The 25,531-nt window shown below is 43.8% G+C and overlaps 1 protein-coding gene across 2 annotated transcripts; it reads right to left on the bottom strand.

The window, feature by feature from the left end:
• Positions 1-517: 517 nt before the first annotated feature.
• GHITM (growth hormone inducible transmembrane protein) lies at positions 518-18,939 on the bottom strand. 2 transcript variants are annotated; one of them, XM_039343348.1, is made up of 9 exons: positions 18,800-18,939; positions 13,030-13,194; positions 11,556-11,655; positions 10,908-11,019; positions 8,853-8,994; positions 5,122-5,230; positions 4,041-4,229; positions 3,672-3,849; positions 518-1,622 (listed from the first exon to the last, which is right to left on the bottom strand). In XM_039343348.1, exons 2-9 carry the CDS (start codon positions 13,159-13,161, stop codon positions 1,538-1,540), a joined length of 1,047 nt encoding a protein of 348 aa, XP_039199282.1. In that variant the 5' UTR covers positions 13,162-13,194; positions 18,800-18,939; the 3' UTR covers positions 518-1,537. The 2 variants fall into 2 exon arrangements, with proteins under 2 accessions (XP_039199282.1, XP_039199283.1); XM_039343349.1 differs by lacking the exon at positions 18,800-18,939 and adding an exon at positions 14,261-14,283.
• Between the last annotated feature and the right edge of the window lie 6,592 nt (positions 18,940-25,531).

Below are 25,531 nucleotides of genomic sequence, written 5' to 3'. Positions count from 1 at the left end.
GCAAGACTATTTAGTTACAGAATCGATACTGTGCTGAATCCACATGTTAGATTGATATGGCTGTATTCGTATTCCTGAACTATAGGTTTAGCTTTCTCAACTGTATTTTTTTTTTTTTACCAAGGCAGCAAAACAATATCCATTTTGGGGTGTATCAGAAGTGCTGATACAGACAATTCTGTTTCCACAATAGATGGAAGGCCCATTGCTAATTCCATTTATATATTGCTCCTTTTGTAAGCCAGCTTGAGTCCTTCTGCATACAACACAGTGGAAATTTTATCCAAGACATAGTGAAGCTATTGCACTAAGGTCTGGTTATACCTAGATCTCACTATGGTCTATGTAGTAGGATTACATCTATAACTTAATTACAGTATCAATAGAGCAATATTTCCTAATCTGGTACATACTAAGGTGCCCATGTCGTTGGACAATTTGGGAAGTTGTGTGGCTTTCCCAGTGGATCGCAAAGAAGCTGTGCTCTAGTGTGTCAAAGACAATAAGACTCATGAAATGTTGTGCAAGGATTTCATTTATTAAGACCTGATAACATAGATTGACACTATACATTGCAGAATTGCTGTATCTGTGAACGAAATGAGAGCGTTACAGAAGCTGGGATCTTCACATCATTTTGAATGCATTTTCTCTCTTATAGGTTTATGTACAACTGTTTTTCCCCAGCCGATAATTCTGGAATTGCATGTAGAGTCCCGCTTAATATTCTTTTAGAAATCCCTCTCCAATGATCAAAAGGAAGGGCCAGTTGGACGCTAGTATTTGGTAGAGCAGTGTTTCTCAACCCTGGCAACTTTACGATATGTGGACTTCAACTCCCAGAATTCTCCAGCTAGCAACGCTAGCTGGAGAATTCTGGGAGTTGAAGTCCACACATCATAAAGTTGCCAAGGTTGAGAAACGCTGTGGTAGAGGATTTTGAGAAAAAAACATGGCTGAAGATGAGGGCCCCTCCTGACTTCGGGGCAGAACACAGCCCCACAAAGAATTCTTTGCTACTCTCCACTGTTCCTCTCTACATCAAATTTCCACCAGGAGGTCTGTCCAAAATAAGCCAATTTCAGGTAGCAAATATGCTTGGATAGCTTCCTGATTTTCCACTGAAATGATTTTATAGTTTCTGAATCCGTAGCTGAATTCAATTCTTGCTAAAGAGCATACATGGTCTTCTAGGCCTACGACGCCAGACCAGAGTGGGCAGACCTTTTGAAAGGAGAAGAGAACTTAGCAATTGCTATAAATGTAGATTTATTGATATGAACTTCTTTTCCGTTTCAAAAACCTCTCCAATCCAAGTAAAGTGATTTGAGTGGTGCGTGCAAACTGGTTTCCACTGGCTGCTTTACAAATTACAACTGGAAACCAAGACCTAAGTCATGCTGACCGAGAAGAAGTTCAAGACTGAGTACTTAGAATATCAAACGTCTATATGAAAGCTGCTTGGACGCAACAAACATTTTATTCTAGTTTGCACTAAGAAGAGAAACTGACTGGTGACCTGTCAGTGAAGCTGCATCTACTTCTTCCTGCCACCACCGCCAGCAAGCATAGTAGCCACTCTGATGAAGATGTTGAGGGTGTCCATGTAAATGCCCATACACCTGGAAAAGAGGATACAAGATTCCTTGGAGAGGTAGTTCAGCCATAAAACATGTATTTGACTGTTATGTAGAAGAATGTCATACTGTTGAACTGTTCTGTGTTCTTTCAACTAAAGCTGTTCTTTTGCAAATAAAGTCACCTACTCCTCAATAAAGTCACTCCAATTACTCCTCAATAAAGTCAACTACTCCTCAATATTATTTTTACTAGCCGATGTGCCCTTACGTTTTCTTCCAGCTCTGAAAAATCTACTGGAAAATTACTGATCTATACCAGTGTAGATTGCTGGTTGTGGAATTCTGGGAGCAGAAGTCCACACATCTTAAGTTTTTTAAAGTTGAAAAATACTAATTTATACATTTTTAAAAAACTTGTAAACTACTCAGACATTACTGAGATGGGCAGTGTATTAATAGCTAAATAGCTAAGACAGATAAAATACAAATGACACAGACTATGGTTTCAGTATTAATATAATAAACCACTGTTTCTCAACTTGCAGACTTCCTCCCAGAATTCCCAAAGCTGGCATGAACACATCTTCAAATTGCCAAGGTTGAGAAACACTGCAGAAAAGCTCTCATTTAACAGTCCATACCGAGCTTTGGATTTAAAGACAGAATCTGCTGGGTTTGAACTGAATTTCAATTTTAAGCAGTAACAGGCTGACTTTTGAACAATCGTTAATATGCAATTACCAATAAATTAATAAACAATAATTAAGGCATTAATAATAATCATTAATAGGATGGCAAGAGGCTCACCTCGAGCTATGACAAAGAAGCTTGTCAAAACTTGGAAAAAAACATCTATCTCCTGTGTAGAAATGCTACGATACGGAAAAAAACCTGTGACACCCCATCTGTACAGACAATGGCAGATTTACATTTGAAATGGGATGTCCTGTCACACTGAAAACAGGTCAGAGTAACATGGTTTGTGCAATCCTCCTTAAAGAGTATCCACTATTTTTTTCACAGGCCTTATTAATCAGGGTGAAATACAAAGGTATTTCAGTCAACCACCAGAAGGCGAGACAAGAAATAGTGGATGGAAACGAAACGAGGAGCAACCTGGAACTAACGGGAAATTTCCTGACAGTGAGAACAATTAATCAGTGGAAGGACTTGCCTCCAGAAGCTGTCAGTACTCCATGACTAGAGATTTTCAAGAAGAGACTGGACAGCCATTTGTCTGAAATGGTATGTCTTCTACTTGAGCAGACGGTTGGACTAGAACAGTGGTTCTTAACCTAGGCAATATTGCCCCCCCAGGGGGCGATTTCATTTTTCAGGGGGGCAATGGAACGAAAAGGGGGCGATATGGAGCGAGAAGTTTTGGGGACACTTTTGAGACTTTTTCGTACAGTGAATCACTGTATATCTGTCATACGAAAAACATCAGATCACTCGCTATTAGTGGATTGAATTATGTTTTCAAATGTTCCTCCAGCTAGCTTCAGTACAGAACGCCTTACATATGTGAAGACGCATCGCTTATTTTCATGCGCGTTGCGCAGCAGCCTCTACCCATACAGTGGCACACCATTGGCCAGAATATGGGCGATATGGGGAAAAGACTGGAAATAAACTATTTGCATCGATATGTCCTGATGACAATTTTAAAGAAAACAAAAAAAGTGTTTGTATAAATTGAAGAATTATTTCCTATGTTGTGATTGAGAGGTGATGTTGGGGGAGGGGGGGGCGATGACAACTTCCTCATTGGCTCAAGGGGGCGATTCGTTCAAAAAGGTTAAGAACCACTGGACTAAATGACCTCCAGAGCCCCCTTCCAACTCTTTGTTATTCTGTATACCTGATCATATGCCCACAAAAGACATTTCAAACTTCCCGTTTTCAATGGCAAATCCAAGACAGGGGTTGGCAAGGTTTTTGGGTGGCCCAAGGGCTGTGTTTTTAATGAGAATTATTATTATTTTCAACAAGATGGCATGCAACTCGCCAGCCAGGGATCTCTCCCCGGGGTCTGTGTTACACCCATCGGAGGCTCGGCTAGCGTTACCTCCAGCGAGAAGCGACACTTACGCGTTGATGGGATCGTATTTCCGCATGCCGACCACCAGGTACGGCTGACTCTCTGCACGTTTGATAACTTGCTGGGTGTCGTGAAGCAGGAACAGACTAAAAAGGACCAACCCCCCGTAAATTGCGATGGAATACATGCCGGCGCCCAAGATGGAAGTCGGAGGCAGGAACATCGATCCTGGAAGACACGTCCAAGGGGGGGAAAAAATTAAGTTTTGCCGTCCACCCACCACAAAATGACAGGAATTATCCCACGCAAGTTTGTCCGGAAGTCCACGGGTCATAAAAGAGCCACGGTGGCCTACCCCTGCATCAAGCAAAGCTAATTCGGAACTTTTGGCCGTCTTTTAGGAGAGCCGGTCAACTTACCCACAGAAGAAACGAGCACAAGTCCCAAGCCCACGCCGAGGGGGGCTCCCATGTTCAGAAACTTCTCATTTGGGGCGCACATGGCGACGGCGGACAGCCCCCCCACGATCCCTGCTGTGTACCAAGCAGCTCGGATGAGGAGGGGGCCGCCCAGGAGAGTCAGAGGGGCCACCACTGCACCCATGACACCTAGGCAGAGAAAGAGAGGCTGGTGTAAATTGGGAAGAAAGAAAGAAAGAAAGAAAGAAAGAAAGAAAGAAAGAAAGAAAGAAAGAGAAAAACTGTAGCAGCTTTGTTGATCCCCTCACTTATTATTTATCGTGCTTTTTTTTAAAGGACTAAACTAAACGGGCCCTGCATCCTGACCCTGAATGTCACAGAGGTCCGGCAATTTTCACATCTTTTGGGGAAAAAAAAATAAATACCGTATATGCCGGCGTATAAGATGACCCCCGTCTTTGTCACCGAGCCGCATTCCTAGAATGTCGTCTTATACGCCGGAAACTACCAGTATTTCCGGCGTATAAGACGACCCCCGTCTTTGGCGCCGATTTTAGCGCTTGTGGAAGTCGCCTTACACGCCGGCATATACGGTATAAGGAAAGAATACAATAAACAGAATATCTCACGTGGCACTGGGAATGGGTGTGATTGTAGGATTAAACACAACATTGGGAGAGTCTCCAAAACCAGCACCTTTAATTTAATTTTCATTAAAATCTCCCTTTTTTCATTTTTTCTTCCCCATATGCCACGTGGCAGAGCGTGTAGAAATACTTCAAATGCGAGGCGCTAAAATTGTACAGCCCAGCTACCAATTATACAGGCAAGCAGTTATTCTCAAAGCGAGCTTCAGGTGATGGGTATACATCCCCTTGAACAGGATGGGATACCGCTGCTCCAGGCTGTGCCCATTTCTTGGCTTCCCAGCCTGCTAACTCAACAAGCTGGGCTTGAGCTGAAGAAGGATCTCAGAAAAAAAAAGTAAATAAATGTAAAAAGCAAAATACAGGACAGCGTTTGGTGGGGATTTTTCCAATATGCCAACGGGTTTTAAAACAAATTCCAGAAACACCAATACCTGCGTGCAGCATCCATGCCACGTGTTTGGGGATTGGGCTCTGTTCGTAATCTATGGATCGAACCAACATGCCGGCTCCGATCATCACCGCAAAGGTGGCGCCAATTGCCTGCAAACAAAACATGGCTATTCATTTATTTCATTTGGATAAAGTGCTTTGCAAGCCACACTTGCCTTAATACTGCGCTGCTGGGGTGTTCCCCTAGATTAATATGACCTCGGTGATCCCAATTAATTTCCCATCTGTTCTGGCAAGACAAGAAGCAATGGATGAAAACCGATCGAGGAGAGAAGCAACCTAGAACTAAGGAGAAACTTCCTGACAGTGAGAACAATTAAACGGTGGAATGGGCTGGCCTCCAGAAGCAGTAAATGCTCCAACACTGGAAGTTTTTAAGAAGAGACTGGACAGCCACTTGTCTGAAATGGTATAGGGTTTCCTGTCTGAGCAGGGGGTTGGACTAGATGACCTCCAAGGTCCCTTCCAACTCTGACATGCCGTTATTCTGGTCTAGTGTCTATAGCCCAATATGTCTCCAAGACATACAGAAAATTTGAGGCAGAGATCTAAAATTACACATATTTAACGCAGACTCATCATATTAACTTTTGTCAGAAAATGGGAAGAAGACTGGCTATTCCTGAATTTTTGAGTTTAGAGCATCTATTCCTTCCAGGGATATAAACCCTCTTCTGAAACTAAACGTTTTGGAAAATGTTACCTAGTTTGAGTAAAGGACAGAGTCCCAGAGCTGGCTGTTCTCTTTATTGCAGAAAAACATGTGTACATATTAAACAAACTACGATAGTTAAAAATAACTACCGTGCCCTCTTGTGGACATAGCTGGATCATCAAATAGGGCGCAAGAGCATTAAAAAAAAAAAAAAAAAAAAAAGGTCTGGCATTTCTGATCCATCCCCCAAAATATCATCCTTGCTGGAGGTATCCCTAAACAAGTGATTCAACTATAGCAAAGCTATACAGTTTTAATATTCTAATTATTTTTCTATTTTTTATCACCTATAGCTGCACAGAGTCACCTTGCAGGCGAGGTGGGCTGCATACAAAATTAAGAAATAGTGATAGGGAAAAAATTAGTTTTAATGAACGATCTATTATTCAGGATACCTGAAATCCCAACTATATGTCTATTGAAATGTAACTGGAATATGACAGTTGTAATGAGTAAAGCTTAACACAGGATATAGATTATCATAATTGCAAGGTGATTTGAGGATTGTTGTTTGATTGAACTTTTATCTAAAATTGTATTAATTTTACTAAGTGATATTATTCCTTATAGAGAGGAAATTGTTTATAATTAATTTGAGCTATAGGTATATGATTTTGTTTTTGAATGATTTGACACTCTGACCACCATGTGGTGTCCTAAGCTAAGCTAAAAAAAAAAAAAAAAAAAAAAACAATGGAAAAAATAAAAAAAACTTTTATATAAAAAAAATTAAAAAATAGGAAAAAATAAAATAAGTAAACGAGTGGTTCTAATCAGCTTTGGGGAAAAAAAAAAGAACAGTGTTTTGAATTTCTGATAACAATATTTTACATACAGATAGAAATTCATGCAGATTGCCTCCTTGGAGGATTTTGGCTTGCAAACGTGCTAACCCTCATCAGAATCACAAAAGCAAAACAGGAACTGCATAGAGCAGTGGTTCTCAACCTGTGGGTCGGGACCCCATTTGGGGTCGAACGACCATTTCACGGGGGTCGCCAAACAACGCAGTCCGCCATTTTTTCCCCCTTTTCCTTAGCTGTGCTACTCCCTTTTATTCTATTGGCTTTTGAAAGCTAATAGAATAGACTCTCTTGAATAGAGTCTAATTCTATTGGCTTTCAAAAGCCAATAGGAATTGTCCAGGCTGTCTCTGCCCTGCTGAGCCCACCAAAAGTCCCATTCTGCAAACGGTGTTGCACCAGTTGAGTAGTCCTCGACTTACGACCGGTTGAGTAGTCCTTGACTTACGACTGGTTGGGGGGTCGCGGTTTTAAAAAGGTTGAGAACCACTGGCATAGAGAATTTAGACCGGTGTTCCTCAACTCCCAGAATTCCCCAGCCAGCCCAAGGAATTCTGGGAGTTGAAGTCCACAGATCTTCCAAATTGCCAAGGTTGAGAAATGCTGACTGTGAATGATTTCCTAGCTTATCTTGTATACCACTGTGTTATGCTGGAGGTAAGCCCTTTAATATTGCTTGGCCCGTAAGTATTAAGTTAATATTTAATGATAATATTGCTCTAGTTGATTCTCTGGAAATGGCCAGCGAACGGAGAGGCAATTAACTATAAAGTTTCAAAGGGGGCTTTTCACCCTAGCCAATTAACCTACAGCAATATCTAAAGATATACCATTAGCCCTTTGGGGGGGGGGGAAAGGTTGAGCTTAGGAAGGACAAATGTTTCCCAATGTTTGAAACTTGAATCGAAAGCCTTTGAACCGAAACAGGTGGATTTTGGGAAGCCCTCCGCAAAGGGGTTGGGCGCCATCAAAGCTGACACCAGCCACGACATAGAACAGTGGTGGCGAACCTATGGCACGGGTGCCAGAGGCGGCACTCAGAGCCCTCTCTGTGGGCACGCGCGCCGTCGCTCCAGTCCTAGGCCTTCAGCTGGGTTTTATAAAACCTTTTCGCTTTAGGCCTCCGCCGCCGTGTGCAAAAAAAAAAAGGTTCAATCAGTCAATTTCAACTTCTCGCGGGGAAAAAAAAAAGACTCTTTCCAGAGTCTTAACATTTTTTTGTTATATTGTGGTGACCAGAACTGGATGCTGTATTCCAAGTGTGGTCTTACTAAGGCCTTGTAAAGTGGTACAGATTCTAACTCTCTGTTAATGCAGTCTAGGACTGTGTTGGCTGTTTTGGCTGCCGCCGCACACTATTGGCTCGTGTTTAAGTGACTGTTTATTATCGTATTTCCCCATATGTAGCCCTAATGCATCTTTTGGAGCAAACGTTAAAATAAGACCCGATCTTATTTGGGGGGAAACCCAAGGCCTATACCTATATAGTTGTTTCCCCCCCCCCCCAGCACAGGATCAGTTGGGGCCAGGGTGTGATGACCCAGGGCCCCGAACGGAGGCAAAGCACTTAGCTGGTCAGAATAATTGTCTTTGTAAGCACTGCCAACGTTCACCCAACAGCCCCCACATATGCTGGCACAAGCTCAATAAAACAGTCAACGGAGTTAAACAGTTCTTTAAAGTAAAACAGATAACAAACAAAGTATGATTTTTTCAACGCCCAGCTTGCCTGTAACCTACAAACTGCAAAACTGAGGACAGCAAGGAGAACTCAGCAGGAAACAAACTTGATCCACAATACAAAGAGTCCAGGTACAAGAGCTCACATCACAAGAGTTCACGTTTGTTCCCGGCAAACGCCCCACCCCACAGCATCTCCTTAAATACCTACTCCCCAGGTGTGCCTTGTGGAGTGGGGCGGGACGCTCTCCTCCCGAGCAAGTGAGCCTGCCTCTGTTGTTCCCTCCTCCTCTCTGCTCTCCTTGCTCTGGGATCTGGTGGGGAGGGGCTTTGCTCCTCGCCCGAGCTCTGCCTTCCCTGTTCCAAAGTTGAAGGGCCCTGGCCTGCTTCAGCCTGTTCCCTCCCCAGTCCTCTGAATCCACAGACCCCCCCCTCCTGGGCCTACACAGGGAACTCCATGTCTTCCTCGGAGACAGGCTCGGACGAGGCATGACACAGGGAGAGAAGGTCTTACCAGCCAGGAGCCCTTCATCATCAGCCCCATCATGGCAGGGGATCTGCTGACGGCCACTGCAGACAAGGCGGTCAAGCCCACGCTCCCGGCGAAGTACGTGTAAGTGGAACGAATCCTGTCCTTGACGTACTGGGGCCAAATCCTGGAAAAGCACAGAAAACACATGGGAATAAGCATTCTTTGACACAAACAGGGCAAGAATCATTCTACGTCCTTTTCTCAGATTGCATGTTGGTCTTATTATACAGGGCGTCCTCAACTTACGAGCACAGCTGAGCCCAAAGTTTCTGTTGCTAAACGAGAGATTTGTTAAGTCAATTTTGCTCCATTGGACGACCTTTCTCGCCGCATTTGTTAACAACACGGTTGTTGAATCTGGCCTCCCTCTCGACGCTTCTCGGCAAAAGGCCGTGAAAGGCGATCACGTGACCCCCGGGACACGACGACCGCCAATAAATATGAACCACTGGCCAAGCGTCCAAGTTTCGACCACGTGACTGCATCATCATTTACAGCAGTGTTTCTCAACCTTGACAATTTTAAGGCATGTGGACTTCAACTCCCAGAATTCTGTGGAACACTGATTGACAGGATGATGTCACAAAAGTCAAGGGAAGTCCATTTGGAGTAAGAATATAGTCACTAAGTACCTTCCATTCATATGTCTAGGGAGATTCTCAATCATCCAGATCATGGCTGTCCCAAAGCTGCTTTTCAAAAGCTTCAGCTGGACTTTCCTGTTTTTTCTTCCCCTCCCTGGAATGCGTGTCGCTTCTCCTCCACGAAGCTTCTTCCAATTCCTTCAGAAACTTCTTGGATGAGAAGTGAAATCTCTTCCACGAAGAAAGTCCAGTTGCGTTTTGAAAAGCAGCCTTTGGGACTTTCATTCATTTATCTGCTAAATTGAAACAAAAAAAGGGAGCTTCAAACAAGCCAACGTGCTAAACTCTTTATCAAGATTTATTTCTTTAAAAGGCTTATTAGCTATGGACTGATTTATGGCTTAAGACATAAATAAGAGGTTCGATTGAATGAAAATTAATCAAAGGTTTGAATTTAATAACAAGATGTTTGTCTATGTATTAATGTGTTTTGGACATAGTAATTTTGGGAGGAAGTTAAAGGAATTTGATAACAGATATTGAGGGATTGATTGATAGATTATAAAGTATAATAGAAAGGTATTTTTCTTTCTTTTCTTTTCTTTTGTCTTTGTTTTTTTCTTTTCTTTTTTGAACTAATTTTTTATTAGAAATGATAGCCATTTTGTAATGGAAGAAGAATAAGAAAAAAGAAGAAATGATACTAATTAATGTTTATTGAATATGTTAAGGAAAAAGGTAATGGAGAGACACCCGAAGTGTTAATTGTGCATTTAGATTAGAAATATGGAATATAGCAACTGAAATAGCAAAGCTCAACACGGGATTTGGATTTATGGATCTATTTAGATGAAAGGTTATTGAGGATTATTATGATTGACTTAGTTGTATTGAAATATATTAACTTGAATATAATATGTTACTAGAGAGAAAAGAGAGGGAGTTTTTAATGATTTAATCTGAATTTTATGAGTATGACTTTGTTCGTGGACAATTGATTCTTAAGCACTGGTTTGTAAAATGAAAAAAAAAATAAAACTTGTTTTAAAAAAAAGATTTATTTCTCCCCCCCCCCCAAAAAAAGCTTTTCCACTTAGCAAACTCAGTTCTTGGCATGATGATTAAATCAATACACAGCTTTGTGAGATGTTTCCTCACCCCACCTCAAAGTAATTTAAGCGAATCTTTAAAAATATATTATTGCTAGGTTCCGAATCGTAAATCACCTTCCACTACATTTCTCCAGCGTGTGCTTAGAGCTATCCATACATTGATTTTTACTGTAATTACTTTAATTGCGAGATGAATTTGCCATGTTTTTTCCCTTGTGGACTTCTGGCCAGGATATAGCTAATAGGTCACTTAAACAGATCCATATCTCCTGAGGTTCTGGAAGGCCAACTGCGCTGAGAGACGCTCCATCAATGGTTCCTATTAGAAATAAACTGCTTACACGGCTTTTTCCAGCGCGCCGATTTCATTGGACATCCCCAGCCCATAATAACAGAGGGCTCCAAGTCCGACAGCAGCACCCCCAGCCACGATCCACCGTCCTGTCTGGTGAACTGAGAAAGAGCAAACAGCAATGAACTTGAAATAAGTTTCTTTCCTTAAAAAAAGGATCGCACCACCAACACAATTCCCTAACGGTTTCTGCTCAGGGCCCACTTTACAGGTAGCCCTTGACTTATTTAAAAGAAGGACTAAGGGGGACACGATAGCGGTATTCCATTATTTGAGGGGCTGCCACAAAAAAGACCTTTGCTTAGTTCAGCTCTGACTTCTGCCCAAGGCTAGTGTTTAATCTGCCATCAGATTGCATGCTTTGTTTGCACAGTGTGAGTTTTTTTAATCAGAACGTAGATCAACTAGAGCAGTGTTTCTCAACCTTGACCATTTTAAGGCATGTGGACTTCAACTCCCAGAATTCCACAGCCAGCATTGCTGGCTGTGGAATTCTGGGAGCTGAAGTCCACATGCCTTAAAATGGTCAAGGCTGAGAAACACTGGAGTGAAAAAACACAGAACCCTACTTATGACTTATGCCTATCCAGATTCTGGCAAAGAGTTAATATCCTCACAGATACGTATGGACACCTACTTTTAAAGGCTGTTTCCATCGATGGTTCAAAAGCTGCTCCTTTCATTTCTTCACCGACTTTTCTTTGGCGTATTCCCGTCCGAACCCTGGAGGCATATCCCTATGATTAAAAAAACAAAACAAAACAAAAAACCAGGGAAGGTGAATTCTAGAGATCTGAAGGAAGCATAGATGATTGCTGCACCTCCCAGCCTCTAGAACAGGGATAGGCAACCTCGGCTCTTTTATGGCTCGTGGACTTCAGCTCCCAGAATTCCCGAGTCAGTTGAAGTCCATGAGCCAAAAAAGAGCCGAGGTTGCCTACCCCTGCTCTAGAAGGAACACTGATCAGGTTGAGGATCCTTTTAGAGCAGCGGTTCTCAACCTGTGGGTAGCCATTTGGGGTCGAACGACCATTTCACGGGGGTCGCCAAACAACGCAGTCCACCATTTTTTCCCCCCTTTTCCTTAGCTGTGCTACTCCCTTTTATTCCATTGGCTTTTGAAAGCCAACAGAATAGACTCTCTTGAATAGAGTCTAATTCTATTGGCTTTCAAAAGCCAATAGGAATTGTCCAGGCTCTCTCTGCCCTGCTGAGCCCGCCAAAAGTCCCATTCTGCAAACGGTGCTGCACCAGTTGAGTAGTCCTCGACTTACAACTGGTTGGGGGTCGCGGCATTAAAAAGGCTGAGAACCACTGTTTTAGAGGAAGATATTCTGACAGGCATGCGTGAGAAATCTCATTTGGGGGCACGCGCAAACACAAAAGGACAGATTCTGGAGGAATAAATACTACACGTGGAAACCAGCCGAGAGACTTTGTGACTTGGCTGATCAGGGAAGTTAAATCTCGTGCCGTTTCCAGCCCCTGCAAACGCATACAATTTATTTATTTATGAGACTTAAATACCGCTTTTAAGTGCAAGCACTCTCTAAGCGGTGTACACCAGTCAGCAATGTATATATATATATATATATTTACATTGCCCCCAACAATCTGGGTCCTCATTTTACCTACCCCGGAAGGATGGAAGGCTGAGTCAACCTTGAGCCGGTGAGATTTGAACCGCTGACCTGCTGAACGCAGTCAGCGAAAGTGGCCTGCAGTACTGCACTCTTAACTGCTGCGCCACCTCGGCTCAATCCCTTTTGAGGAACTGACAAAGGTAAGTGCGAAGTTTCTAACGCGGCTGCGTAGGGCCACATTATCCAGACAATTGGGGCAACCAGAGTCCCATTCCTTTCGTCACAACCAGAAAGATAAGAGGTCTGCAGGGTCAGTCCTGTGCACACCTCTTTTCCCCCCCCCCTTTCCCTTTGGTTTTTAGCTTCCAGCGTAGGGTTTCTGGTGATCTCTCTTCCAGATTTTCTCCCGGGCCGAGCCTGCTTAGCTGTTTCAAGCTCAGCCCAGTTCCACAAGGTGCTGGCACCAAGGACCCGTGCGTGAAAGCAAAGGAAATAATAAAAGGAGGGCGAGATTCCTGAGAGACTTACCTGGTAAGGCTGCGTGAGCCACTGCTTGGTCTTGAGGGAGGAATTTCTCACGGCGGGGGAGACCTGAGCAACGGCAGAGCGCAGACTGTGGCCAGAGAGAGCCCGAAGGCACACCATCCTTGCTACCAGCATGGCTGCGGGAACCAAGTCGACGACAAAAGCTGCCTGCAACAACGGGAAAGAAGGCGATTACCACCCAGTGCCTTTGCCTGATCCAGAAAAGCAGGAGAAAACTGAGCAAAGCAAAACGGCATGAAAACACAATTTCGACTGCAAGGAATCAGAGGTCTGCAATAAGAGAGGACGATGATGATGTAAAAGAGGGGTGGTCCAACCCTGGCACTTCAATGCCTGTGGACTTCAACTCCCAGAGGATGGCTTGTGGTCTTAATGTGCCCAAAATTGGCCATCCTTGTTTTAAACATGGCTGGAGAATTCTGGGAGTTGCAAGTCCACAGTTCTAGAAGTCCACAAGTCTTAAATGTGTCCAAAGTTGGCCATCCTTCTTTTACGTGGCTGGAGAATTCTGGGAGTTGCAAGTCCACAGTTCTAGAAGTCCACAAGCCAGTGGCCAAGGTTGGACACCACCGATATAAAAGAACCAGGACTATACTGGAAAACTCTGGGGTACTTGATATCTGAAGACATAAATTTCCCCTGTAATATTGTTTTGCAGCTTCCTGTCGGACGACTCATCTCCCATCCAATTATAAATTAGATCCAATCCTAATTAGCTTTTCAAGACTGCCTACAGACGCATAAAAGATGCCATCAAACTGGTTCTTAGAATATGAGACATATAATTGGGTACTGTTATATAAGTGGCTTAGGATTCCCTCATTGAGAAGTAATAACCGGTCCCTGATAAGAGTTTTAAATAAAATTCAGCTGGTAGGAGATTAGCAGAACATGCATTTCACATTAAAATGAGAAAGTCAACAACTGTTTATAGCTGCCCCGGTGCCTGCAACAGTTGTTAGAATTACAACTTTTTAACAGAAAGATGAATGCCTCTTACAGATAAGGCCGTAGTAACTGAGATAAAAGGAACACTTCTGCCAGAGAGAGATAATAATTCCTGAACAAGTGCCAGTTGAATATGCCATTTGGACAAGATTTAACATAGCACTGTTTTTATTCAATAATAATTTGGTTTTAAATCTAGTACACTGGCTGGTGGGCAAACTCAGAACGCTATTCTCTTTTCAAGCTTTCGTTTTATGTAACTTACATCTGAGCAGGCATGTATGAGGCTACGTTGTTAATGCATTTTTTTTTAAAAAAACACCGAGATGCCCGAGAGCTAGATCATTGAAGCCTTTTTGTTGACTTCTGATTCTTCTGGAGTTTTTAAAGCAAAAAGCCGCAGCTGCCAGCAGAGGAAGGCAAGAGACTTAAAATATTTCACAGCATGGTCTAGTTATGTAGTGCCAGTCCTTAACAGCAAAGCAGTAAGTGCCAAGTCAAAGCTGGATGATGTCACAAAGAGTAATGCCATGTGTCTTTAACCTTAAAATGACAATTATTGCAACAGACAAGGCAACTCAGAATGAAGGTCAAAGCATTGCGGTTCTGATGGTTAACAGTTTTTAAATAGAATCATCCATTTTTTTTTATAAATAACAAATTGCTGTATTGCTGCCTGGTTATTTATTTATTTAGCATATCTAAAGTCATGAAATCACTGATGTTTTAACCATTCAGTCGCGTCCAACTCTTGGGGGCTTTATAGGTAAGTGATCTCCAGCACAGCGTCTTTCAATTGTTGGATGTTCATCTTTGTATCAGATTTGATGTTATCAAGCCAGCATATTCTTTGCTTGCTCCTTCTTATTCCATTAACCATTCCTAGCATCATTGCTTTCTCCAATGAATTTGCATGCGCAACGTGGCCAAAGGAAATCAGACATAGTCTTATGATTTTAGCTTCTAGTGATGTGTCTGGTTTTATGTGATTTAACACCTCTCTGTTAGTTTCTGAGGCTGTCCACGATATACGCCATAATTTATGGCGGCACCACAGTTCAAAGGCATCAATTCTTCTACAATCAGCCATTCTTAATGTCCAACTCTCATATCCATACATCATTATGGGGAAGACTATTGCTCTAGCAAGCCTGCTTTTTATATTTATCCAATAGCTCCAAACACAAATATAAGTTTAAATAAAGCATCCAGTACAACAGACAAGACAAAACATTAAAGTAGAGAAAAACCATAATAAAATCACCACAATATGGGTAAATGTTGATCGTTCCCTGATTATATTACTGTGGAGAAATAGTATTTCCATAATGAAATAGGGTTTAAATAATTAAACGGTCCCTAATTCAGGAAAAAATTCTGCTTTTACAACATTCTGACAGTATTGCACACACGACAGTCCTTGTGTCAGTATTGGTTGTATACAGTCTCACATTCATTTATGCTGTTTTATGAGCTGCAAGAGCCCAAAGCTGCTTTAAGATGGGAGGCTATTTCAAAGCAAACAACTGAGTTTAATTGTACAGGAAATGATTTTTTTAAAAAAAGTCTTGGTTAGAATATAAAGTGTCTCCCCCCACAAATCAAGCTTGATTCTTAATTTCGGGAAGTCTTCTGGCACCTTTTCCCCCCCTACACCCAGAAGATCTTTTGGTGGTCTCCCATCCATACAATTAACCAGATCTGAGCCTTTTGCAATTAGAGCCAAGGTCAGCTATGTGCTGAAGAGGGGTGTATGTGTGTGTGGAAAGGCCCTAAACTGCAGGGATGGCTTTGGGAAACCACCCCAAATTGGCGAAATAGCCTGGCGCAGACTCTCAGAGGTCATCTATCCCAACCACGGTGCCCCATCCTGTTCTTTTTTCAGAGCCGTGGAGGGCATACGGTGGTTGGTGCCCCCAGGGCTGCTCAGCGGTGAGGGGTTTTTTTTGTGGGGGGGGTGCCCTCCTGCCTTAGTTTCCCTATTGAGGGAAGTTAGCCCAGAGAAAGAAATATTAAAAAGGGCAGAAAAATATATTTTTCCTCAAAAGGACTTTTTAAAACCAAACCTGGCCCCAAATCTATCTCTCTGCCCCAAGCAAGACTTTAGCCCTATACAAATGCAGATGTAAAACCATCAGAAAGTTGAAGCCAGAGCAATCAAGAAGACAAAAGAGAAGATCTGCATACCCCACCCAAACTCTAGGAGTCAGCCCCATCACCTGGGAAGCAGGATATGATAATAGAATTAAACCACAGATATCAAGGCCTAGACAAACACTCAGAAACAGCCTCAAGGTTCATGCCACAGGAACAGGAAACTATTCCAAACAAAATGCTAGGGGGGGGGGTATAAAACCTACTGCCCATGTGCTCAATCTCTCTGCCCTCTTCTCTCCTCTGTACTTTCCTGAAGACCATCTTTCTGCAATAAACTGTAACCTTCTTCCCAAAGCAGTCACCATGTTTGTTTATTTATTCCCGGCTTGGATGAACCAGGATGAAGACTTTACTTCTAACACTATGTTGAGCCTTAAGCCCTCCCCCCTCCCTTGATAGGGGTTGTGGATATGCTGGTTGCTGCCCCCCAAACTTTGGGGAAGGGGGACTCCTGCCTCAGTTTCCCCATCTTAAGCCCGGGCACTTAATGGGGTTGTGGGTTGGGGATATGCTGGTTGCTGCCCCCCAAACTTCGGGGAAGGGGGACTCCTGCCTCAGTTTCCCCATCTTAAGCCCGGGCACTTAATGGAGTTGTGGGTTGGGGATATGCTGGTTGCTGCCCCCCAAACTTGGGGGAGGGGGGGACTCCTGCCTCAGTTTCCCCATCTTTTTTTTTAATTGAAAATTTTTAGTTTTACAATAAAATAATCCCCCTCTCCCCCCCTCCCACCCATCATCCTCCCCCCTTCTTCCCAGAGCTGAATACAGAGTTAATAAAAACTAAAAAAAAAAAACCTTACAACTTAAATAAACATCAAACAATTATAAATACATTCAAAAAAAAACAACAACAAAATTTTAAATACTTTAAACTCCAATATATAAAAACAAAACAAAACAATAGTTCGATCGTTACCTTAAACATAAAGTATTCAAAAGCGAGATAATACTTTTTAATCTCATATCTGCATTGTATAAAATTCACCCATCTTTTCCACACCCCAAAAATATTTCTCTTGCGATTGATCTTTCAAATAAGACGAAATTTTTTGCCATTTCAGATAAATAAAATCAGTTTCCCCATCTTAGGCCCAGGCAATGGGGTTGTGGGTTGGGGATATGCTGGCTGCTTCTCCCCCAAACTTGGGGGAGGGGGATTCCTACCTAAGTTTCCCCATCTTAAGCCCAGGCACTTAATGGGGTTATGGGTTGGGGATACACTGATTGCTGCCCCCCCAAACTTGGGGGAGGGGGGACTCCTGCCTCAGTTTCCCCATCTTAAGCCCAGGCACTTAATGGGGTTGTGGGTTGGGGATATGTTAGTTGCTGCCCCCCCAAACTTGGGGGAGGGGAGACTCCTGCCTCAGTTTCCCCATCTTAGCCCAGGCACTTAATGGGGTTGTGGGTTGGGGATATGCTGGTTGCTGCCCCCCCAAACTTGGGGGCAGGGGGGACTCCTGCCTCAGTTTCCCCATCTTAAGCCCAGGCACTTAATGGGGTTGTGGGTTGGGGATACGCTGATTGCTGCCCTCCCAAACTTGGGAGAGGGGGGACTCCTGCCTCAGTTTCCCCATCTTAAGCCCAGGCACTTAATGGGGTTGTGGATTGGGGATATACTAGTTGCTGCGCCCCCAAACTTGGGGGAGGGGGGACTCCTGCCTCAGTTTCCCCATCTTAAGCCCAGGCACTTAATGGGGTTGTGGGTTGGGGATACGCTGGTTGCTGCCCCCCCAAACTTGGGGGGAGGGGGGACTCCTGCCTCAGTTTCCCCATCTTAAGCCCAGGCACCTGCTGCCCCCAAACTTGGGGGAGGGGGGACTCCTGCCTCAGTTTCCCCATCTTAAGCCCAGGCACTTAATGGGGTTGTGGGTTGGGGATACGCTGGTTGCTGCCCCCCCAAACTTGGGGGGAGGGGGGACTCCTGCCTCAGTTTCCCCATCTTAAGCCCAGGCAAGCCCTGGACAAGCCCAGGCAAGCCCACACCCTCCCACCCACGACACTAAGCAACCCTGAGGCAGGAGCCACCATATTCCCAACCCACAACCCCATTAAGTGCCTGGGCTTAAGATGGGGAAACTGAGGCAGGAGTTTCCCCCCCCCTTCCCAAAGTTTTTTTGGGGGGGGCAGCAACCGCCATATCTCCACCCCACAACCCTTACTGAGGGAGGGAGGAGGGCTTAAGGCTTAACATAGGGAAACTGAGGCAGGAGGGCACCCCCCCCTCCCCCCAAACCCGCCACCACCACTGAGCAGCCCTGGGGGCAGCAACCACCATATCTCGACCACCCCCCCACCCCTATTAATGGCTCCTTATCGCTGGCTTTCCAGCAATGTGGGGCTTCCCACCCACAACAACCCTGCCAGGTAGGCCAGTCTGAGAAACAAGGCTTCTGGGTGGGTGAAGGAAGGCTTTCCTCCACCACCACCACCCCGCTGTGCCCTCCTCCAGCATGGAAGCCCTTGGGGTCTTTGGGGAATTTAGACCCCCCCCCATTGGGACCCCCCCCTTCCACAACAGCCCTGCGAGGTAGGTCCGCCGCTCTTCCCCATCGGCCGGCGGGGGCGAAGAGGGGACGCAGCGCCCTGGGAGGCCCCCCTACGCCTTCCCAAGGCCGGAGAAGCGGCGGCCTCGCCGCGTCCGACTCACCTCACGCCTCTCGTCCTTCTCCCGATGGCGCCGCGGCCCTCCCGGAAGTGGCGCCTGGGCCAGGGGAGGGCAGCCCGCCCTTCCCGCGCTGCCATTGGCTCTTCCGGCTCACGTGGTCTGCCCTGGCGAGGGAGTCAGCGACGCGTCTGCGGCCATCTTGAGCGAAGGCGAAAGGACGCTCCTTCCGAGGGCGCTCGCCAAATGGCCGTCGCCGGGCGGAAGTTTTGGGGAGACTTCCGCTCGTTGGGAAGGGAAGGCGAGAGGGGGTCGGCCATGTTGGAAGCGGGCAGCCGAAGAGCCGTCGGCCATGTTGGCCCCGGGCATCGCCGCAGTCTAGTAGGATTGCTTCTGGGGCTCGGGCGCGGTGGCAACTTCCCCTGCTGGAGAGGAGCGCCTCTGATGGGCTGCGAACGAGAGAGGACGAAAAAGGAGCGTTAATTAAAGCAATTAATTAAATGCATTTCATTAATTAATGCCTGGATTGAATTAGGCTGGCCAGACGCGGAGCTGCAAACCTGGTTTCGGCCACTAGATGGCAGGCAAGCGCCAGGCAGCGTGGCCAGAAGCCCAGAATATACAGCCCAAAAATCTGCAGAGAAATTGTGATGCAAAGATATTCTGCGGCTGTGTGATTAGTTAACGGTGGTTATTAGGAAATCGCAAACAAGGCTAGCCGAGTGTACAAATCCAGGTTGTCATGTTTGGTGTTGACCTTGCACGTATCTGGCTCAAAACTTAACACGGTAGGTATTGTTTCTGGATATATATATTTATTGGTCAAATTTATACCGCTCACAAAGCTACATCTCTGCAAGCCACAAAGCAAGTGACTCTGGGCGGCATACAACAAAACTGATGAATACCTTAGTTAATAACTAAAATGAATATTATTAAAATGATGTATGCCAGAAGGAGTCCTATTCTTATTGCTGAATGCAATGAAATTTCATTTTAATGCATACCGATTGGTGTACATTCAAAGTGACAATAAACTTATTATTCTATTCTATTCTATTCTATTCTATTCTATTCTATTCTATTCTATTCTATTCTATTCCATTCCATTCCATTCCATTCCATTCCATTCCATTCTATACTCTGCATTCTACTCTATTCTACCCTACTCTCTCTGCATTCTATTCTATTCTATTCTATTCTATTCTATTCTATTCTATTCTATTCTATTCTATTCTATTCTATTCTATTCTATTCTATTCCTATTTCTATTCCATTCCATTCCATTCCATATTCTATTCCACTCCACTCCACTCTATTCCATTCCATTCCATTCCATTCCATTCCATTCCATTCCATTCCATATTTTATTCCACTCCACTCCACTCCATTCCATTCCATTCCATTCCATTCCATTCCATTCTATTCTATTCTATCTTAGACGAAGGAAGCCATTAGTATATTTTTCGATGTATAAGAAGTCCTTGACTTACAACCATTCATTTAGTGACCATTCAAAGTTACAATAACACTGACACAAGTGACCTATGACCTTACGAACCGAGCAGTAATTCCCATGGTCATGTGGTCAAAATTCAGAGGCTTGTCAACTGATTCATATTTATGATGGTCATACGGTCATGTGATCCCCTTTTGCAACCTTCTTGACAAGCAAAGTCCGTGGGGAAGCCAGTTTCACTTAACAACCGGGCTAGCAACTTAACAACTGCAGTGATTGATTTAACAAGAAAGGTCGTAAAATGGGGCAAAGAAAGAAAGGTCGTAAAATGGGGCAAAACTCACTTAAACATCACACTTAGAAAGATCAATTTAGGGCTCAGTTGTAGGCTGTGAGTCCAGGGCTATCCACATTTAGACTAGATCATAAAAATACAAAATACTGGGGTGCGCTGTCCGTTTGAAATAACAGTTCTACCTTGTAAACGCCTTCCGGATTCTTTTACAGACTCGGAAGCGAAGCTTTTGCTCTGCAGTCGAGTCCAAAAATGTGCTGAAGACACGATATGTAACAGAAAGCCGCCTCGTATCCAACAACTTCAAAACCTTCAGTGGCTCTTGGCCAACATTTATGCACAAATAGACGCCTCTGTTCTCCTTCTTGCGAAGATGCTATGCGAGAACCAGATACCATCAATTCCCCCTTGCGAGACATAACTTTAAAGAGCCCGCGAGGAGCAGAGCTCTGCATAAGGGCCAATACACTTGAGGATTTATCTCTGGGAAGCTGGTTCTGGCTGAGTTCGAATTGCTGTGCATTGTGTTCCTCCCATCTGTTTCCAGCCTTATGTGCTTATCAGTTGATAGTTTCTTATCATTCAAGAATTTCATGAATGCAGTAAAAAAATACCCTTAGCTGTTCCACCCTCAACTGAAATTGTTGGAATATTCATGAGCAGGAAGAGTGATGTGGTAACTCAGTCAGCCAATATGAAGAAAGTGCTACTGAGTCTGTGCAAAAAGGGTATCGAGTTAGAAGCTGGGGTCTGTCTCTGTATCTCTGTGTAAGAAGTCTTCATTGAGCTATGTTGCTGTAAAAAAAGAATGTATGGTATTGTAAATATTTTGATATAAATATAAAGAAGTTATTTTGAATTGGCTAAATGCAGTCAACTGTGAGAGCTTCTGATTTATTTTTCACCAACAGATAAATTAAAATTCTTTAACAGAAATCTTTCCCCCCCAAAAAAGTGGTTGCAACTTTACCCATTTACCCAAATCACTACGCAGGCTTGTTTCTCTGCTGTTCAATCAGTATGGGAACTCCTTGACTTACGACCAAAATTGAGCTCAACATTTCTGGTTGCTAAGTGAGACATTCGTTAAGTGAGTTTTGCCCCACTTTACCAACTAATAATAATAATAATAATAATAATAATAATAATAATAAAGCTGGATGGGACCTTGGAGGTCATCTAGTCCAAGCCCCTGCTCAGGCAGGAAACCCTATACCGGCTGTCCGGTCTCTTCTTAAAAACTTCCAGTGTTGGAGCATTCACCACTTCTGGAGGCAGGTTGTTCCACTGGTTCATTGTTCTAACTATCAGAAAGTTTCTCCTTAGTTCTAGGTTGCTTCTCTCCTTAATTAGTTTTCATCTGTTGCTTCTTGTCCTACCTTCAGGTGCTTTGGAGAAGAGCTTGACTCCCTCTTCTTTGGGGCAACCTCTGAGATACTGGAAGACTGCCATCATGTCCCCCCTTGTCCTTCTCTTCATTGGACTAGACATACCCAATTCCAGCAACCGTTCCTTATATGTTTCAGCCTCCAGTCCCCTGATCATCTTTATTGCTCTTCTCTGTACTCTTTCTAGAGTCTCAACATCTTTTTTACATCGTAGTGACCAAAACTGGATAGACATGTTGTAAGGTGGGTTGCCAAGGCTTTTTGTGATATATCACCCACTCCTTTCTTGTGCATTTCAAAGAAATACTGGCTGAGAAAGACAGGGCGTAAAGATATATAAAAAATACATGAATGCAAGCTGAAGATTCTAATAAAGTCAGCTTCAGAGCCTCACTACCTGTTCTTGCTTTTGAATTCTTTGGGCTACAGGCATAATAATGCCTTGAGGCTATTTGATGGATTCACCAACAAATAGTTTTCACATTCCACTTCAGTACCTCTTAATGGCTCTCCCATCACCAGAAAAAGTCCAAATGTTGGTCTAGAATGAAATGAAATGGCATACATTTCTTAAGACGAACGGTCAAGATGAAGGTTTATAGGAGATGGCTGTTAGTTTTCTGCAACTCCTTCGAAGTAAATTCTCCAACAGATAGTTTATTTTCCCTCCAAGGTGTTTCTAAACCAAGCCATGAAAATCTTCAAATGTGGCTGTGACTGGCAGTCCCGTCCCATAATTGCATTAAAAAATGGGGGGACTGTGAACTTTGAAACTAAGGCTCTTAACACAGGAGCTGGCAGATTCCCTCTGCAGCAAGACACCGTTTCATTAATGTCTCCTGTGGCTGTTTACATCAGCAGGATAGAAATTCAGCTTTCCACTGCCGCACTGCCTACTTGGAGCAGGCTGGATTGCTGACGGTGTTCAAATGAAATCTGAAGCACAGTCAGAAGAGAAAAAAGAGAGGGGAAGGTGACACCAAATGGGGATGTTTGGTGGCTTTGCAAGCTCTTTTAACTTCTTTCTACAGCATATCGCACAAGGCCTGGCTGTTTATCTCTTCTATATTATCGACTCTGTTGAATAAATAGTTGGTTCCTATTTTAGGCTGGACTCTAAATCACACAGAGTGGGGTGGTTGAAGAAACAACAAGGATATCTTTTGCCACTGCAAGTTTTTGTCAGTGGTAAACAAGAGTGTGCTGCTAAAAGTTCCAGGCCCTTCTTGGTTGGTTATTTCTCTTCTGCTCGTGACAGGTGAATGCTGAAATCTAGAGCAAATCTGCCTTGGTTTACGTAGGATGGTCTGCCCGTTGAGAAAGACAAAATGGCTATTATTTACAACTGTTCCTGAGGACTGTCAAACGTACAAAACTACTTTGGGTCACAGCCATCTTTCTGCATTTTTTGGTTGCCACAACTTTGGGGGGAGGGAAAATGCATTCTTCTGTTCCAGACAAAACAATAACTTTCTTCTGGGAACCAAGGTCAAATTGCTCAAGTGTTTGGTGGGCTAGGAGGTCTGTTATTTGCATTCCCGCCTCTTCCTCTGACCCAGGCAGTTATCCGTAAGATACTGCAGGAATGAGCAGAGGTGATACTGGTTGCTCCACACTGGCCAGACGGCCGTGGTTTGCCGAACCCGTGGGTCTTTCGATCTCTCCTCCATGGAGGATACCCCCAGGTCGACTCTCCCTCAGCCAGGGGATTCTACAACACCCAGAGCCCCAGTGGCTTCAGTTGACCACCTGGCATTTGAACGGCGGCTTCTGACGCAAGTGTCCTACTCGTCAGACATCACTACTGTGATTCAGGCTTAAAGAAGGCTCTCATCTAACAGGATTTATGATTCCACATGGGAAAATTTCTGTACCCGGTGTAGGGAGCAAGCAAGATCCCAAAGGGAGGCTGGTATAGGAGACTTTTTCGTGCAATAAATGTAAAAGCTTTTAGTGCCTCTTTATAGTTTGTTTTTTTTCAGCGAGGATTGTAGGCTAATTTCAAAGGCTGCCATTTTTTTTACCAAAAAGAGGTATTTACATTCTCAAAAAGCACTGTTTACATCCTATTCAAGGAGCTGAGTAGTCTATACAGATTTTGAATTATCTGTTGGAAGGGCTCAAGAAGGACTTGATGCCCAATACAATCTGCAGACAAGTGGTTGCTCTGTCCACGGTGCTTACATATGGCAATTCTGAGCCCTTGGCTCAGCTTCCCATGGTGCTCTCCTTTGTCAAGAGAGTGACCAACACTAGACCACCCGTGGTTCACAGATATCCCTTTTGGGATCTATTCAGGGTCCCTTTTGGGATCTATTCAGCCAAAGGTGTTAATTGGAGAATGTGATTTATTACATATTTAAGGGGTGGGGAGTTTAACTTTTACTTTGTAACTTTCTTCATCCTTGGCTATTCTATCAAGCTTGACTCCCCAAATACCCTTAAAGTCCCACTTTAGTGTATATACTTTTCTTTTCTTTTCTTTTTTTGCATTTAGGCTCGCAGTTAAAGTCCCACTTTAGTGTATATACTTTTCTTTTCTTTTCTTTTTTTGCATTTAGGCTCGCAGTTCCCAAGGGACACCAGCCGGGAGAAAAAAGTCATTCAGCCCAACATTACAAGAAATACAGATATTTAGTGACTTCCCATTATGGTATCAACCCTTCTGTCATTCCTTTCATTCTATAGGCCCGTCTGTCATTAGAAACCGTGCAGGAGAGGGGAAAAAAATGGTGTTGATTGGGGGGGGGGAAAAGAAGAATAAAACCTTCTTCAAATTATTCCTCTCTGAATAGGAATAAATACAGCCAGAAGTTTCAGAAAGATGTGAAAAAGAGGAAATAGGAAGAACTGTCCAATAAAAGTGAGCGAAGATCCCAAGGGGAGGCTGGTATAGGAGACTTTCTCGTGCAATAAATGTAAAAGCTTTTAGTGCCTCTTTATAGTTTGTTTTTTTTCAGCGAGGATTGTAGGCTAATTTCAAAGGCTGCCATTTTTACCAAAAAGAGGTATTTACATTCTCAAAAAGCACTGTTTACATTCTATTCAAGGAGCCGAGTAGTCTATACAGATTAGATTTTTGACAGCTTTTTCCATGCTGTCTAACAGCTTCCGCACCACAAAGGGAAAAGGACAGATTTAGCTTGCATTCGTTTGGTCCTTCCTTCGAAACCAGATCGCAAAAGAAAACATGTTCCAGACACAATTGTCCTGCTGGAAGACATTGGGAACGTGAAGATCCCCCAGAGCAAGGGACTTTGTGAATAGAGACAGACTTGGGTCATTGTAAACTGTGGTGGTAGTAGTCCTTCTCTTCCTCCTTCTTCAGATGATCATGTAACTTCCTTCAAAATGGGGTCAGCTGAAGAGGGGAGAACTTCTGCTTTTTATAGAGACTCTGGACTTTTGCTGTAAAGTTCTAGCCTGCTTTGAACAAAGAATCCTGAACTTGAAAAAGCCACTGAGATCTCCAATTGGTCCAGGGATCCAGAATGAAAGCATTCCAGCAAATTGTCCAACGTCTGTATAGACGCAAGCAGTGAAGGGAAGGCCACCACCTGTAGGAGATGACCAGGCTGAGCCCGAGGGAGGGGTCAAATGCATCATCAATCTTGAGTCCCTTCGTGCCCACTAGA

This window comes from Crotalus tigris, unplaced genomic scaffold (genome assembly GCF_016545835.1).
Source record: "Crotalus tigris isolate CLP2741 ecotype Arizona unplaced genomic scaffold, ASM1654583v1 scf7180000017847.2079705, whole genome shotgun sequence".
In the NCBI taxonomy this organism is placed as follows: Eukaryota; Metazoa; Chordata; class Lepidosauria; order Squamata; family Viperidae; genus Crotalus; species Crotalus tigris.
Note: the sequence above shows the minus strand (reverse complement) of the source record. Positions and strands in the feature narration are given on the sequence as shown.